General features: G+C 36.5%; 1 protein-coding gene across 2 annotated transcripts in view; it reads left to right on the top strand.

The window, feature by feature from the left end:
- UNC13C (unc-13 homolog C) overlaps positions 1-16,601 on the top strand; it is a 584,413-nt gene that overhangs the window by 558,631 nt on the left and 9,181 nt on the right. For both annotated transcript variants that reach the window (XM_026447030.2, XM_026447029.1), the window contains exons 24-25: positions 3,460-3,548; positions 11,085-11,234. In XM_026447030.2, coding sequence (XP_026302815.1) covers positions 3,460-3,548; positions 11,085-11,234 — 239 coding nt within the window. The remainder of the gene's footprint in view (positions 1-3,459; positions 3,549-11,084; positions 11,235-16,601) is intronic.

The following is a 16,601-nucleotide window of genomic DNA, read 5'->3' as shown; positions in this document are numbered from 1 at the left end:
TACAGTTATAGTAAAAAGCATAGTCAGTTTAGAAGCTAGATCTACTAACTGCCTAGGGCAAGCTACACTTGGGCAAAAGTTCAAAAGGAGGTAATAAGTGAATTATCTTTTAAAGAAAAAGGAAAAGCAAACCTTAAGTAAAATAACTTAAAAGATGTCTTTGCTGGTCAGGTGTGGTGGCTCACACCTGTAATCCCAGAACTTTGGGAGGCCAAGGCGGGTGGATCACATGAGGTCAGGAGTTCAAGACCAGCCTGACCAACATGCTGAAACCCCGTCTCTACTAAAAGTACAAAAAAATTAGCCAGGCATGGTGGGAGGCACCTGTAATCCCAGCTACTTGGGAAGCTGAGGCAGGAGAATCGCTTGAAACCAGGAGGTGGAGGTTGCAGTGAGCCAAGATCGGGTAACTGTACTCCAGCCTGGGCAACAGAGCAAGACTCCGTCTCAATTAACAACAACAACAACAAAAAAGTATTGCCTACTAGCTGTCTCTCTATTACATATAATAATAGATATTACAAGTCATATCTATTACCACAGCTCAATGGTATAAAATACCTCAATGGTATAAAACTCAGTTAATATCTATGTGAGATTATAGTTTTTCTGATTATCTGAACCATACATATTTTGGCAGCCTAGATTTTGGTATTTTCAAGCCCTTCATAGTGTGGGGAATTAAATCTGTCTTAAAAACTATTTTAAATTCAGAATTTAACTCAAAATCCTTAAATGTTCATTGTGTATATTCCTCTTTACATAGAAACTTATTTATTTAGCCAGCCAGCCAATAAAGTTGTTCAGATACACATGCTAATTGAGTTTCTACTTTAGAATAAATTAAACTGTGACTTATGAATGTTCGAAATTTTTCTGTTCTTTCCCTCTTAATTTTTGCTTTTAACAATAACTCTAAATAACGATACAAAAAGATTCGAGGTAATTTTGATGTTATACTACTTACATAACTAGGATAAGGTTTAAACCTTTGAAAAAATAGATTGCCTTTTACCTTTACAAAGTACCCAATATTTTTTAAAATATGCTACTGATAATTTAGGCAATGAGCTCTCAACTCCCAATCTATTATTTCTTAAAATTTTACAAAATTTGTAGGAGTAAGAAAAATGTCCTCAATTTGGACACATGAGGTAATGCAGAAGAACCCAAGAATTGGTAGTTTTACTACCTAAAGAGATTGTTTTATTATTAGATGAGTATGATATTTATGTACATTATGCTCATTATTGAAAAAGATCTGCAATTTACAAGCACCATGTACATTGGTCTCAAAATTGCTTTGCCTGTTTTAATGGTGTGATATAGGTTACATAAACATTAAATAGTTAACTGAAACTAAGACTTTTCCTTTTGTGGGAGGGACTGGTTACATGACAGAGACATTCCATCTGCACCTACTTAGAAACATACCTGTGTATCCAGAAATTAAAACTGTCATCCAATGTTCAAATCGCTGTAGTCTGGCAGTTTTAGGTTGTCAAGTAATAATTATTTGATAAGAAATATCTATTCACCAAATACCTAAGGTGGACTAAAATAATTTTATGAGAAAATAGCATAATTTTGTGCAAGTGACCTATGTAGCCATTTCTATATGACTTTGAAGTCATTATCTGGTGACAATCCTACCTCAATGTGAACAAATTATCTCAATGTGTATATTAAACTAATAGGAAAACCAAAACACATTTTAAATAAGAAGGAACCCCCATTTCCTGAAGAAAACGCTACTTTCAGAGCGGTTTCCTTGGAGGTGGTAGAGGAAGCGGAGAGCCTGAAGAAAGCCAAATGGGAGAACTTATCTCTCATCCCTCTTCCCCAACATTTTTATTCAATGAAATCAAGGTAAAAGTGTTATTAGCAGAATAACAAGAAAATACAATTTTAAAAAATTCAGCCTGCATGGTTCCTTAAGATTGGAGTGGAAAATCCACGTATGTTTTCTTGGTTAAGTGTTAGGCAGTGATCGTTTGTTAGGCAAATTGTGATTAAATTCACTATCTGTATCTGAAGTCTTTTTAAAATAAGTATGTGCTATCTAATTGTCTTTCAGAATTACTTCCCTGCAACTGGTTATAATTGAATAGAACTCTTAGAAAGTATGAGGCTCACAGATATGTTAATTTTCTCACTCTTACAGAAGTCTCTCTGTTATGGTAGCCTGTGTGTCTGGACAAGAGCTGTCAGCATAACTGATTACTAAGACAGAAAAAAAAAAAAAAAAGATACAAGGAGTCCAGAAAAATCACATTGCCTCTGATAGAGGGCAGAATCTAATCAATCCTGAAAATTATCTGGATTTGAGTTAACACTGATATAAAGGATTGGTTTGATATAATTAATAAAGTCTCAAATGCCAAATGCAATATTTGATTTTCATTCCAATGTTTTTAGTCATGTCACTACAACTTAGAGCTACCCAGCTGCAGAGATGTATAAATAATTCTTCTTCCTAGCAGTTCCTTAGTATCAGAAAGTACTTTTGGAGGAATATAGGACTTATGTCCGGTGCACACATATAGGGACACTTCTTGGTTCTGTATCGGTTCCCAGAACTTTCAACTGATATTAGGTCCTGTATTTAGTTGGCATTCTTAGATTCTCTTACTTATACTAAATCATGCTTTAATTCGTTTTACTCCCCAAACCTGGCTTTATCCTGTCCTCTTCTTTTCAATAGTAGATCAGCTTGGGCAAGAACTAATGACAGTGATGGTAGGAAACTAAATTTCTAAAGGTAGAAAGAAAGAAAGAGTCACATTTCAATTTCAGAGAATATTTCAAATTGCTATTTACATGAATTTCTCTCTGCTTGGGACAATAGATCTATTATCCTGAACTTTCAGCTGTAAATTAGCAACCAGGAAGAGAAGTCAGGCCTATTGTCTCCAGAAAAACATGGGAGTGCTTGGATACCTTGTCTATCCTATTACTCTTAATTCCAAAGTTGGGGAAATATGAAAACACCTTTAAATAATGCACAACACAATAGTCAAAAGTTAATTTTTAACAACTTTTTTTCTTAATGTGCCTATTTATTTACAGGGGTATTGAAGATTTAAATATATTTTGAAGCAGCACGTATATTCAGCTGAAGTATAAAAGGTTTTCTAAATTATGGAATTATCATGTTCTGAAGGATATTTTTGTCATGCCTTGCTTCTCATTGCTATAACCAACAAAGGCTTTGCTACCTAGCTGTTATTTGTATGCATGCCTTGAATTTCAAACCATTTTTTGTCTATGAGAACCCCTCAGTTTCTTTCAAGTTTCCTCAATGTTTAGATTTGATTTCAAAGACCAAAAAAACAAAAGAAGAAAAAAAAGTTTACGTGTTGTTTGAAGTTACCATATAATAATCAAAATGCTTGTAAGCGAAACAGAGGCATGCTTTCTCAAAACTCCAAAGTAATATTGTTTATGGTCTCCCTGCAGCTAGATTCTGAAGCTAGTACTATTCTAAAAGAACTTCAGGTTAAGCTCAGTGGAGTCCTGGATGAGCTCAGCATCACTTACGGTGAAAGGTAAGTGACCTCTGTTGTCATTATCTAAATTAGATAATTAGGTGTCAGCTCATAACATTCTTGCCTTCAATGCTGTTTCCTCTGACTAACTAAATCTATTTAACTTCAAGACCCCATCTAAATGTCATTTTCTCTGAAACGTCTGTTATGACACCACAATCTAATAGTGCTGTCTCGCTACGCACTCCCTAGAACTCTGTGCATCCTTCAGCCGGATAAGACCTATAACACTATTCTCTAAGTCTTGTTTTACCTGTCTGTTTCCCACACTCGGGACAGAAACCGTATCTCATAGCTATATGCAATTCTAGTGTTTAGAGCTTGGTGACTGGCTATTGAAAGACTAGAGAGGGAGGGAAGAAAAGAGAAAAACTTCACATATATAAGACGTTTGAGTTGTATCCATACCATACATATCAATGTGGTTGCATTCAGTATAGCTGGATCAACAACCCTACACCAAATTGTCAGGATTCTTGGATTTAGGGCTTAGCAATCTCAATACAACTACCCCATGCAAAGGAGTTTGGAAACTACTGATATATCTATATATTTTAAATGTTTATTAAAACTGGCTTTATCTGTGATATGATTCTAAAGAAAGGTAAGTTCACCCTAGTTAAATTTCACTTCAGTTCTGTAGGAAAAAGCTATCATCTCATCAAAATGTTAAAATAGATAGGAAAGAAAATACATTTTTTTTTTTTTTTTGAGAGGGAGTCTGGCTCTGTGGCCCAGGCTGGAGTGCAGTGGCCGGATCTCAGCTCACTACAAGCTCCGCCTCCCGAGTTTATGCCATTCTCCTGCCTCACCCTCCCGAGGAGCTGGGACTACAGGCGCCCGCCACCTCGCCCGGTTAGTTTTTTGTATTTTTTTTAGTAGAGACGGGGTTTCACCGTGTTAGCCAGGATGGTCTCTATCTCCTGATCTCATGATCCACCTGTCTCGGCCTCCCAAAGTGCTGGGATTACAGGCTTGAGCCACCGCGCCCAGCCGAAAATACATTTTTGAAGAGGTTCATTAATATGGAATCTGCTTTAAATAGTAGTTCAATAACTCATGTATTATTTTAAAATATGTGTTCAGTTTTCAAAAGAGACTATAAAGATTGTTCTTCAGGGCTGGGCACGGTGGCTCACGCCTGTAATCCCAGCACTTTGAGAGGCCGAGGCAGGCGGATCATGGGGTCAGGAGATCAAGACCATCCTGGCTAACATGGTGAAACCCCGTCTCTACTAAAAATACAAAACAAACAAAAAACAAAACAAAACAAAAAAAAAATTAGTTAGGTGTGGTTGTGGGCACCTGTAGTCCCAGCTACTCGGTAGACTGAGGCAAGAGAATGGTGTGAACCTGGGAGACAAAGCTTGCAGTGAGCCAAGATTGCACCACTGCACTCCAGCCTAGGTGACAGAGTGAGACTCCGTCTAAAAACAAAAGAAAAAAACAAGATGGCTCTCTTCAGGTAGGGACTATCTCTGGCCACCACTCATCACCTATTGTTGTGTTTTAGAAAGATCCAGTATTAATAAACATTTGTCAATTAGTTATGCCATTTTTTAAATGAGAAAGACAAAAGAGTCTGAAAGCATAATATTTTTCTTCTTAGATGTAGGAATAACGCAGAATGAAGAATAATCTCCCACTTAGACTTCTCTTCATCATCAGAGGTGTGTCCGTAACTTCCTTAAGCAAGGTGGCCTTGTCTTCATGGAACTCACCTGCAGGGCTCAACTGCTGAGCCAGAGCAGGCTTGCTGTGTTGAGCCCAGGGTGGTCACCCTGCCTCTGCACTGTTGTTAGCTGACTCTATGATCCTGTCTATTTCATCTGGATGTTAGTCAGCAATTTCAAGATTCTGTTTACCTGAAATTGGAAAGACATAGATTGTTCCAGAGATGTGGAGTTCATTGACTCTGACTTGGGGTGACACTGAGAGATGAAAGGGCTTTGCTGAGTCATTTCAGGCTGCCTCTCTTTGTTCCAGTTGCAAATTAACATGTGGTTAGCAGAAAGACTGTTGCCTTCAGCCACGGAGGCAACATTAGAGATTATTTAGCAAAGTTAGGGGGAGAAAAAAAAGAGGTCAGGAATAGCTCAAGTTGTTCAGAACTTTATGGAAAATAAAATGGCTAAACAGAGTAGAAACTAGAATATAAGTAAAATATAATTAAATTCTTTTCTGTAAAATACCTAAATCATTCTGAGGATAAGTGCTTTTTGTTTTGTTTTTTTTTTGGGGGGGAGATGGAATATTCAGGTTCTAAAGGCTAGAATATGTTTTCTGATTTGAAAGATACCTGGATAAACCAGTTATGAAAGAAGGAGTAGTGTCCTTCAGAGGACACTTGAAGAAGTTTATTTGTATGAGGTCAGCTCTTTTAACCTAAATAGTAAAACCTGCGGCTACCCAGAATCCATTTATTCTTGATTTTTTAAATATAGGAAAGAATTTAGTACTTTGTTCAATTAGGGTTTATTAGGACTATTGGAATAAATGGGCCACGTGTCACACTTTCCTCATAAAAAGTATAATTATTATATCCTTGTTGCTATGTTGCTATGGCTTTATTCCTCACACTACCAATCAGGTCTGTATTATATTCTCAGGGTAGAAAAGTCTCCAGTAATCAATGTGATCATGCTGTGAAGTCAAAATGCATAATTTTAGTCTAAACCTACTCTTCTTAAGGTCTAAATTGACAGTGTAGAGTTTTAGAATTAAGTGTATAACTAATTGTAAAAATCCACTTGATTTTATGTTATTAAAACACATAATTAAATAATTCTACTATATGCAGGTGTTAGGATGTCTTTGCTGTAAAGTCAGAGCTGAGCCAAACCACACATATGTGGATTCCTGACATGCTCACAGGGCACATACCTAGGAACTGAGACTAAGTTGTATAACCTCAATAATAATTTAAAGACGGTCTTAAAATGTTCAAAGGGTGTGCCACTAGGGTTTCTGCTCACACATGTTTTGCAGTTTGATTTTTGCTTGCTCCTTTTTTTTTTCTTCTTAACCAACACATTTTGTACTAGAGGCTGGCTAGATTAAGTAAACAAAACAATTCAGGAATATTTCATAGGCATTATTCTGTGAGTATGTAGCTCCTTGGGTGCTCACAAAGTCTGTAATTATTTACTGGCACTACTTTTATTTAAGCCAGTTAATATAGACTTTCTTTTTTACCAAAAAAAAAAAAAAAAAAAAATAGAAAAAGAAAAGACTTTTTAGATGAATTTACCAAAAATTGATAGAGACAAAAAGGTAAGGTGCAAGTATTGGCTTCACCTGGATTAATGCAAAAGTAGAATGCTATTGTCCATTATACCTTGAGAACCATTCCTCTATATGCCTGATACCATACCCAGAACTGGCTTCTCATTAGAGTTTACAATATGGTTCTGTTTAGAAAACTGATTTTTTATATAATAGGACATAAATATCACACCTCTTGTGCAGTCTATCCCCCTACCCCAATGCTCTAATTTGAAAATCAGTGCAAAAGAAAATCACTGCAAAGTCAGTCTATCTCCCCACCCTAATGCACTGATTTGAAAATCAGTGCATAAGAAAGTAGTCATTTCAAAGGTGATTTTTACTACAGCCAGCATGATCATTGATGACCCGGTGGTAAATCAACTAGTTCAAAATATTTTCAACGTGATTTACCTTCCTTTTCAATTGCCTCAAGTATCTACTACCTTTACTTTGATTCAATACACACTCCACCACAAACAACATCCCCTTCCTCATTTTCCCCACCATCTCTTGCACCCTCTACCTGACCAAAGTTCAAAGGCAGCTTCAGCCAGATAAAAGTGAAATAATGAAGGATTTAGACTCTCTTGGATGACAGCTTGGAAGAGAATGTTCCTTTAAAGCAGATAAATATGCAGAGAGCCAAGAAATGAGCCAAATTCAAAGGCGCCAGCTGAGATGCAAGGATCAAGGAACCAAATGTAAATGCCAAGTCCAGAGGGGAAAGAATGGTGTCGTCAACAGTAAAGAAATCCAAGAATGCAGGAGCCAAAAATGGAGACAGATCAAACATGATGGTAGAAGTGGAATCAGTCCTTGAATATGTACACACAATTATGAATAAACGTATGTATAACCCTGCTATTAAAGGCCCAGAATCAAGAAAAAAACCCAAGTTGTGATAATTTAACATTTATTAAAATTTTTCCATATTAGGCATGGAAATATGTAGAATGCATGCATGAATAAATAAACATCTATATTTTATTTAATAAAAGCATTATATGGTGAACATTCCTAAACTTCTATTTAAAATCTGAGGAATTTATGCATTTGGATACTTCTCAAATACTAACTACATAATCATTGTGTGTGGAGGAGGAGAGGAATGGGATTGAGTTGACTGCAATACTAAAATGAATTCTCTCCTTCTCCTCATTACCATTCCAATGATTTGACCATTTTCCAAGCTTTCATTGATCTGCATTCTCCTAAGTAGGTTTTTCTTGCCTGCCCACCACATGTGTTATCATTACTCCTATTGTTGGAAACATGAAGATAGCAGACAATATAAAGAAATGGTGGTGAGGCTAAGAGTCTCTAAGATTTGAAAATCCTACTACTTGCCACTGCTTACTTAGGAAAGAACCATCGAAACTGGTGTAGGGGATATACAGAATGAAAAAAACAATACAAAGTATTACTCTTCTCGACATTTAAATTCTTAGAGTGGATGAGGAAATAGAGGTAGGTGGAAGGAGAAGGTCCATTAATGCATTCAAGCCATATTTCTTTTTAATAGCTTTATTGAGATATCATTACCATATAAAAAATATGTATATTTAAGGTATACAACTTTGTTTTGATACACATATCCATTATAAAACGGTCACCACATTCCAGATAATTAACGTATCTATTACCTCCATGGAGTTGTCATTTGTGTGTTTTTGTGTGTGCATGTGTGTGTGCTGAGAACATTAATTTAAGATCTGTCCTCTTAGCAAATTTCAAGTATATCATGCAGCAGTTTTCCCTATTGTCCCAATAGTTCTTGCACAACCTCTTTGTGCTAAGCATGCCATCCTGCGCCATGGTATGGGCATGCAGCCCTGAACAAAACAAAATTCCTGCTCTCATGGGGCTTACATTCTAGGGAGAGACACAGGCAATAAGCAAATAAATTATGCAGTGCGTCATATAATGAAGAATGCCATTGAGAAAAAAAGAACAATAAGGGAACAGAGATTGATAGGAATGCCATTTCAGCTTGAGTGAACAAGGAAGATTCCTCTGAAGTGGTATTTGGTATATGCCTGAAATAAACCAGGGACCAAGAGAGCCATGAGAATTTCCTTCCATGGCAGAGAGAATGTAACAGTGGCCATGAGATAAGAGTGTCCTCAGAGAATTCTAAGAACACCAGGAAGTCTACTGTGGCTGGTCTGCAATGAAACAGAAGGAAGAGTGGCGAGAAATGAGATCAGTGAGATTGCCAGCACCAGATTATGCTGGGCTTTCGGTCTGTCAAATACATCTAGAGTTTTTCTAAGTGGAGTTGGAAGCTATTGAAGATTTTTAGCAAAGGAGAAACACGATCTGGTTTTTATTTTAAAAGGCTATCTTTTAAAATAAAAGGGGGTTGAACAGAGACAATTTAGGAAATTATTGCACAGTTTCAAGTGGGAGGATGGTAAAGCGATCTATAGCGTCATTTTTGGAAGTAATAATAAATCCTCAGATTTAGTATACATTTTGCTGATAGGTTGGATGTTGAGTATGAGAAACTCATCAGACTTTGAAGTGGAAAGATTGCATGGGCAGTTAGGTAAAATAGTCTGGAGTCTGCGTTAGAAGTCAGGTCTGCAGATGTGAATTTGGGGACCACCAGTATATAGATGCTATGGAAGCCATGGGACTAGATGTGATTGCCAAGAAAGGGATTGTTGACGGAGAAGCGAAGTGGTCCAAGGATCAAGCCGAGAGGATCACTGTGTAGGATTTCCAAATAAAATACAGAATACCGTCCGTTAAACTTGAATTTTAGATACATAAGGAATAACTTTTAGTATAATTGTGTTACAAATATTACATGACCATGTTTGTACTAAAACATTCACTATCTGAAATTCAAATTTAACTTGGTGTCCAGTGCTTTCATTTGATAAATACGGCAACTTTACTCCAATGGTTAGAGGTCAGGCAGTTGAGAAGGAGCAGCCAGTGAGATCAGAGGAAAGCCAAGAAGGTGTGGAGTCACAGTACCCAAATGAAGAAGGTGTGTCCAGAAGCCAAGAGTGTTTCTTTTTTATTTTTTAACAGCAAACTTTATTGAAATATAATTCACATACCATAAAATTCTCCCATTTAAAATATGCAGGTTAGTGGTTTCTAGCATATTCACAGATTTGTGCAACTCTCACCAAAATCTAACTTTAGAACACTGATATCACCACAAAAAAGAAATCCCATGCCCATTAGCAATAAATCCCATTCCGCTCTCCTTTCCAGCCCTAGGAAACCACTAATCTCCTTTCTGTCTCTATGGATTTGCCTATTCTGGATATTTTATATAAATTGAGTCATATGTGGTACTTTGTGACTGGCTTCGTCACTTAGCACAATGCTTTTAAGCATATGGTTGATTTATATGGTGGCAGTGGCAGTACATAATTTTTCTTTTAACTTTTATGTTCAGGGGTATATGTGCAGGTTGATTACATAGGTAAACTGGTGTCACAGGGGTTTGTTATACAGATTATAACACATCATCCAGGTATTAAGCCTACTACCCATTCGTTGTTTTTCCTGATCCTCTCCCTCTTCCCACCCTCTACCCTCCAATGGATCCCACTGTGAGTTGTTCCCCTCCATGTGTCCATGTGTTCTCATCATTTAGCTCCATTGTGGAAGACAGTGTGGCAATTCCTCAAAGACCTAAAGACAGAAATACCATTCGACCCAGCAATCCCATTACTGGCTGTATCCTGAAAGGAATATAAATCATTCTACCATAAAGACACATGCATGCATATGCTCATTGCAACACTATTCACAACAGCAAAGTATGGAATCAACCTAACTGGGTAAAGCAATACGGTGCATATACACCATGAAATACGATTCAGTCATAAAAAGGAACAACATCATGTCCTTTGCAGGCACATGGATGGAGTTGGGGGCCATTATCACTAGCAAACTAACACATAAACAGAAAACCAAATACTGCAAGAGTCTTTCTAGAGCAGTTGTTTTCCCAAACCATGCTCAGAGGAACCTCTCAACTGTGGCTATCAGATGTTGGGACTGAATGAACCTCCACTCAAATTAATTCAACCTGAAGAACAGTACTTTTATCTGCCTTACTTATCAGTATTACACGTAAGGTTTCATTGCAACAAAAATTATCGCCATTAAACAATGAATTTGAAAACTCATGAGCAGAGGAATTCACACCAGTTGAAACAGATTAGAATCCTAAGGTGAAATTGAAACAGGATCAGGCAAAATGTATTCTTATATTCTAGAATTTATATTCTTTATTTTTAGTTTCCAGGTTATAATTGAAGAGTGTATAAAACAGATGAGTTTTGAACTAAATCAAATGAGAGCAAATGGAAACACCACATCTAATAAGAACAGTGCAGCAATGGATGCAGAGATTGTGTTAAGACCTCTCATGGATTTTTTGGACAAAACGTAAGTTTTTTGCCCAGTTTCCTCTTTACTTATTGCCCTAAATTTGACTTGTAAGGCTTTAAGAAAAATATTGATTTCCTCTGTGTAAGGCAGCAGTAAAAGTCTTTCTATAGAAATAAATGAATTCAAAAATAAATAAATAAATTCATTAAAAAGCAACATACCTTTAATTGATTACTACATAAAAATAAAATAGGAATGACTTTGTACAAGAAAGGAAAAAAAGAGAGGAAATAAGTTTTATAACTAAAGAGGTTGCTGTTCTGAGGCAGAGAGAGATTTAGAATTTCATGCTCCTTGGATAACATATTGTTTTCAATCCTCCTGGACAGAGAGAAAGACTGAGCTGAGTCCAGAATATCTGATTTCATGTCAGAAACCTGATGAAAAAAAGAATGTCACAGATGTGACTGGAATTAACTTAGCTCAGAGGCAAGCAGAAAGCTGCCTGACCCAACCTTCAATAATGATTTATTGCGTGCTCACCTATATCAAACCATATTCTATGCACTGGACAGTGATGAAAAAGAAAGCCGAAGTTCCTGATACCATGGAGATTACAGTTTAATGGTGGTGGGAGTGCATGGGAATGCAGGCCGTTGTGACTGACTAAGACAAATTCTTAACCAGAAAGTTTGGTTGGTTGCTCTGTTTGTTTTTAAGGTGTTTGTTCTGTTCCTACTCTTAGAAGTTCTAATTTAGTAAGTTTGAGGCAGGGTCAAAGCACCTATATTTTGTAATGTGTCCATATTTGGGAATCATTGATCTAAAGCAGCCAGACACATGATTTCTTAAACAGTGGTACTCAAAACCAGAACTGAATGTAGAAGAGAAAAGTGAATAATAATTTTGAATGCCTACCAAGGGACCAGTGTCATATATGTTAGTTTACATATGTTATCTCATTTATTATTGTTGTGGCAAATTAATATCAAAAGGACCAAGATTTAAATAAAAGAGAAATTACAATGTCTTTCTTTAAAGACAAGGACAATAGTCACCCCACAGGGCTGCTGCTGCCACCAGCACACATAGACACCACTGCATTGCTGCCATCAGCCACTGCCCCAACAAAGCGCTTTGGCTAGCACTCTCCATCAGAGTACTGTTACCAGAAAACCTTCGCCCCTCCAGTGCAGCAGGTACTTACCCTTGAGGAGAAAGAAAACAAAGTAATGGGCCTTGAACCAGGTCCCAGGGTTAGAGCATGCCATCTAGGAATGCCAATCTAAGCCTTGACCCCCTGAAATCTTCCAGAAATGAACCCAGTTGACTTTGACTGACCCCAATGTATACCACAGTCAAATCCTCAAAGCCTCAAGGGCATGAAAGAATATAAAAGCAAAAAAAAATGCTATTCAAACAACAGCAACTTCAAAGATTAAAGGAACATCAGCCCATGCAGATAAGAAAGAACCAGCATAAGAACTCTGGCAACTCAAAAAGCCAGAGTGTCTTACTACCTCCAAACAACCACACTAGCTCCCCAGCAATGGTTCTTAACCAGGCTGATGTGGCTGAAATGACAGATAAAGAATTTGGCATCTGGATAGGAAAAAAAGATGAAAATTCAGGAGAAAGTCAAAAGCCAATCCAAGGAACCCAAGGAATCTAATGATACAAGAGCTAAAAGACAAAATAGCCATTTTAAGAAAGAATCAAAGTGATCTGATGGAGCTGCAGAATTCACTATAAGAATTTCCTAATATAATCAGCAGTCTTAGTATCTCCCCTGGGAGATACTATACAAGATAACCACACTGTCATCAGATTCTCCAAAGTCAATATGAAAGAAAAATATTAAAGACAGCTAGAGAGAGGGGACGGGTCACCTACAAAGGGGATGCCATTATGCTAACGGTAGACCATTCAGCAGAAACTCTACAAGCCAGAAGACATTGGGGGGCTATATTCAGCATTCTTAAAGAAATTCCAAAGAAGTATTTCATACCCCCCCAAACTAAGTTTCATAAGCACAGGAGAAATTATATCCTTTCAGACAAGCAAATGCTAAGGAAATTTGTTACCCTAGACCTGCCTCTCAAGATGTCCCTAAGGGAGTGCTAAACATGAAAATGAAAGATCAATACCTGCCAACACAAAAATACACTTAAGTACATCAACTATAGACACTATAAAGTAACTGCACAATCAAGTCTGCGTAACAACCAGCTAAAGACACAATGACAGGATAAAATCGCACATATCAATATCAACCTTGAATGTAAATGGACTAAATGCCCCACTTAAAAGGCAGGAAGCTGTCTTTAAGAGACTCATCTCACATGCAATGACACCCATAGGCTCAAAGTAAAGGGATGGAGAAAAATCTACCAAAAAAATGGAAAACAAAAAAGAGCAGGGGTTGCTATTGTAATTTCAGATAGAAGAGGCTTTAAACAAACAATGATCAAAAAAAACCCCAATAGCATTATATAATGATAAAGGGTTCAACTCAACAAGACTTAGCTATCCTAAAAATATATATCCACCTAATACTGGAGTATCCGGATTTATAAAGCAATTTCTTAGAGACCTATGAAAAAACATAGATAAATACACAATAATAGTGGGGGATATCACCATCCCACTGAGGCAGATCATTGAGGCAGGAAACTAACAAAGATGTTCAGGACCTAAACTCTACACTTGACCAAAAGGACCTGACAGACATCTACAGAACACTCAACCCAACACAAACAGAATATACATTCTCCTCATCTGCACATGGCATGTACTCTAAAATCAATCACACAATCAGCCACAAAACAATTTTCAACGAATTCAAAAATTTGAAATCATACCACACTCTCAAACAACAGTGCAATAAAATCAGAAATTAATAGTAAGATGATCTCTCAAAACTATACAATTACATGGAAATTAAGCAATCTGCTCCTGAATGACTTTTGACAATGAATTTAAGACAGAAATCAAGTAATCCTTTGAAAAATTTAAAAGAAAAGGAATAACATACCAGAATCTCTGGGACATAGCTAAAGCAGTGTTAAGAAAAAAGTGTATAGTGCTAAACATCCAGATCAAAAAGTTAGAAATTATCAATTTAACAATCAAGAGAAGCTAGGAAAACAAGAATAAACCAACCCAAAAGCCAGCAGAAGAAAAATCACCAGAATCAGAGTTGAACTGAATCAAATTGAGAGATGAGAAACCATATAAAAGATCAATGAAACAGAGTTTGTTTTTTGAAAGCATAAATAAGATTGGTAGACCACTAGCTAGACTAATAAGGGGAAAAGTGAGAAGATTCAAATAAACACAACCAGAAATGACAAAGTGAGCATTACCACCGACCCTGCAGAAATCCAGATAACCCTCAGAGACTATTACAGAGACTTCTATGCACACAAACTAGAAAACTGAGAATAAATGAATAAATTCCCAGAAACATATCAACTACCAAGATTGAACCAGGAAGAAACTGAAAACCTGAACAGACCAATAATGAGTTCTGAAATGGAATCGGTAATAAAAAGCCTATCAACCAGAAAAGGCCCTAGAGCAGATGGATTCACAGCCAAATTTTATGAGTTGCATAAAAAAGAGTTAGTACCAATCCTATTGAAACTATTCCAAAAATTGAGGAGGAGGGACTGCCGCATAACTCATTCAACGAGGCCAGCATCATTCCAATACTAAAAACTGGCAAAGACACAACCAAAAAAAGAGAAAACTTCAGGTCAATATCTTGATGAACATAGATGTAAAAATCCTCAGCAAAATACTAGCAAATCAAATCCAGCAGCATATCAAAAAGCTCTCTCAGGATTATCATGTAGGATTTATTCCTAGGATGCAAGGTGGTTTAACAGATGCAAATCAATAAATGGGATTCACCACATAAAGACAACTAAATACAAAAGTCACATGATCATCTCAATAGCTGCAGAAAAGGCTTTTAATAAAATTCAACATTGCCTCATGTTAAAAACCCTAAACAAACTAGGCATTAAGGGAACAGACTTCAAAATAATAAGAACGACTTATGACAAACCCACAATCAATATCATACTGAATGGGCAAAAGCTGGAAGCATTCCCCTTGAGAACCAGAACAAGACAAGGATGCTCACTCTCACTACTCCTATTCAACTTAGTACTAGAAGTCCTAACCAAACAACCAAGCAAGGGAAATAAATAAAAGGCATCCAAATAGGAAGAGAGAAAGTCTATCTCTGTTCACATGTGATGTGATCATATACATAGAAAACACTATAGTGTCTGCCCAAAAGATCCTAGATCTGATAAACAACTTTAGCAAAGTTTCAGGATACAAAATTAATATACAAAAATCAGTAGCATTTCTATACACCAATAACATCCAAGCTGAGAGCCAAATCAAGAACACAGTTCCATTCACAATAGCCACATACACACACAGAAGAAAAACCCTAGAAATACAGCTAACGAGGGAACTGAAATTTCTCTAGAACAGGAATTACAAAATATTGCTGAAAGAAATCAGAGATTACACAAACAAATGGAAAAATATTCCATGCTCATGGATAGAATCAGTATTGTTAAAATGGCTGTATTACCAAAGCAATTTACAGTTTAAATCCTATTATTGTCAAACTACCAGCAATATTTTTCACAGAATTAGAAAAAAAACAATTTCAAAATTCATTTAGAACCAATAAATAAATAAATAAATAAATAAATAAATAAATAAATAAATAAAGTCTGAATAGTCAAAGCCATCCTAAACAAAAAGAACAAAGCTAGAGGCATCACAGGACCCAACCTCAAACTATACTACAAAGCTACAGTAATCAAAACAGCCTGGTACTGGTACAGAAACAGACACATAGACCAATGAAATGGATTAGAGAACCTAGAAATAAAGCCACACACCTACAACCATCTGATCTTCAACAAAGTCAACAAAAACAAGCAGGAAGGGAAAGAACTTCCTAGTCAATAAATGGTGTTAGAATAACTGGCTAGCCATATGCAGAAGCTTAAAAGTGGACGCTTTCCTTTCACTGCTATAAAAATCACCTCGAGGTGGATTAAAGACTTAAATGTAAAACCTAACACTATAAAACCCTAGAAGAAACCTAGGAAAAAAGAATTCTGGACATAGGCCCTGGCAAAGTTTTTATGAGGAGAAACAAGGCTTTTATGAGGGGAAAAAAAAAAGCAATTGCAACAAAAACTAAAAACGAAAAATAGGACTAATTAAAGAGCTTCTACACAGCAAAAGAAACTATTGTCAGAGTAAACAGACATCTTACAGAATAGGAGAAAATGTTTGCAAACTATGCATTTGACAATGGTCTACTGTCCAGACTCTATAAGGAGCTTAAATAAATTAACAAGCAAAAAAAAAAAAAAAAAAAAAAAA

Source organism: Piliocolobus tephrosceles, chromosome 6 (genome assembly GCF_002776525.5).
Source record: "Piliocolobus tephrosceles isolate RC106 chromosome 6, ASM277652v3, whole genome shotgun sequence".
NCBI lineage: Eukaryota > Metazoa > Chordata > Mammalia > Primates > Cercopithecidae > Piliocolobus > Piliocolobus tephrosceles.
This window is presented reverse-complemented; position numbering and strand designations above follow the sequence as displayed.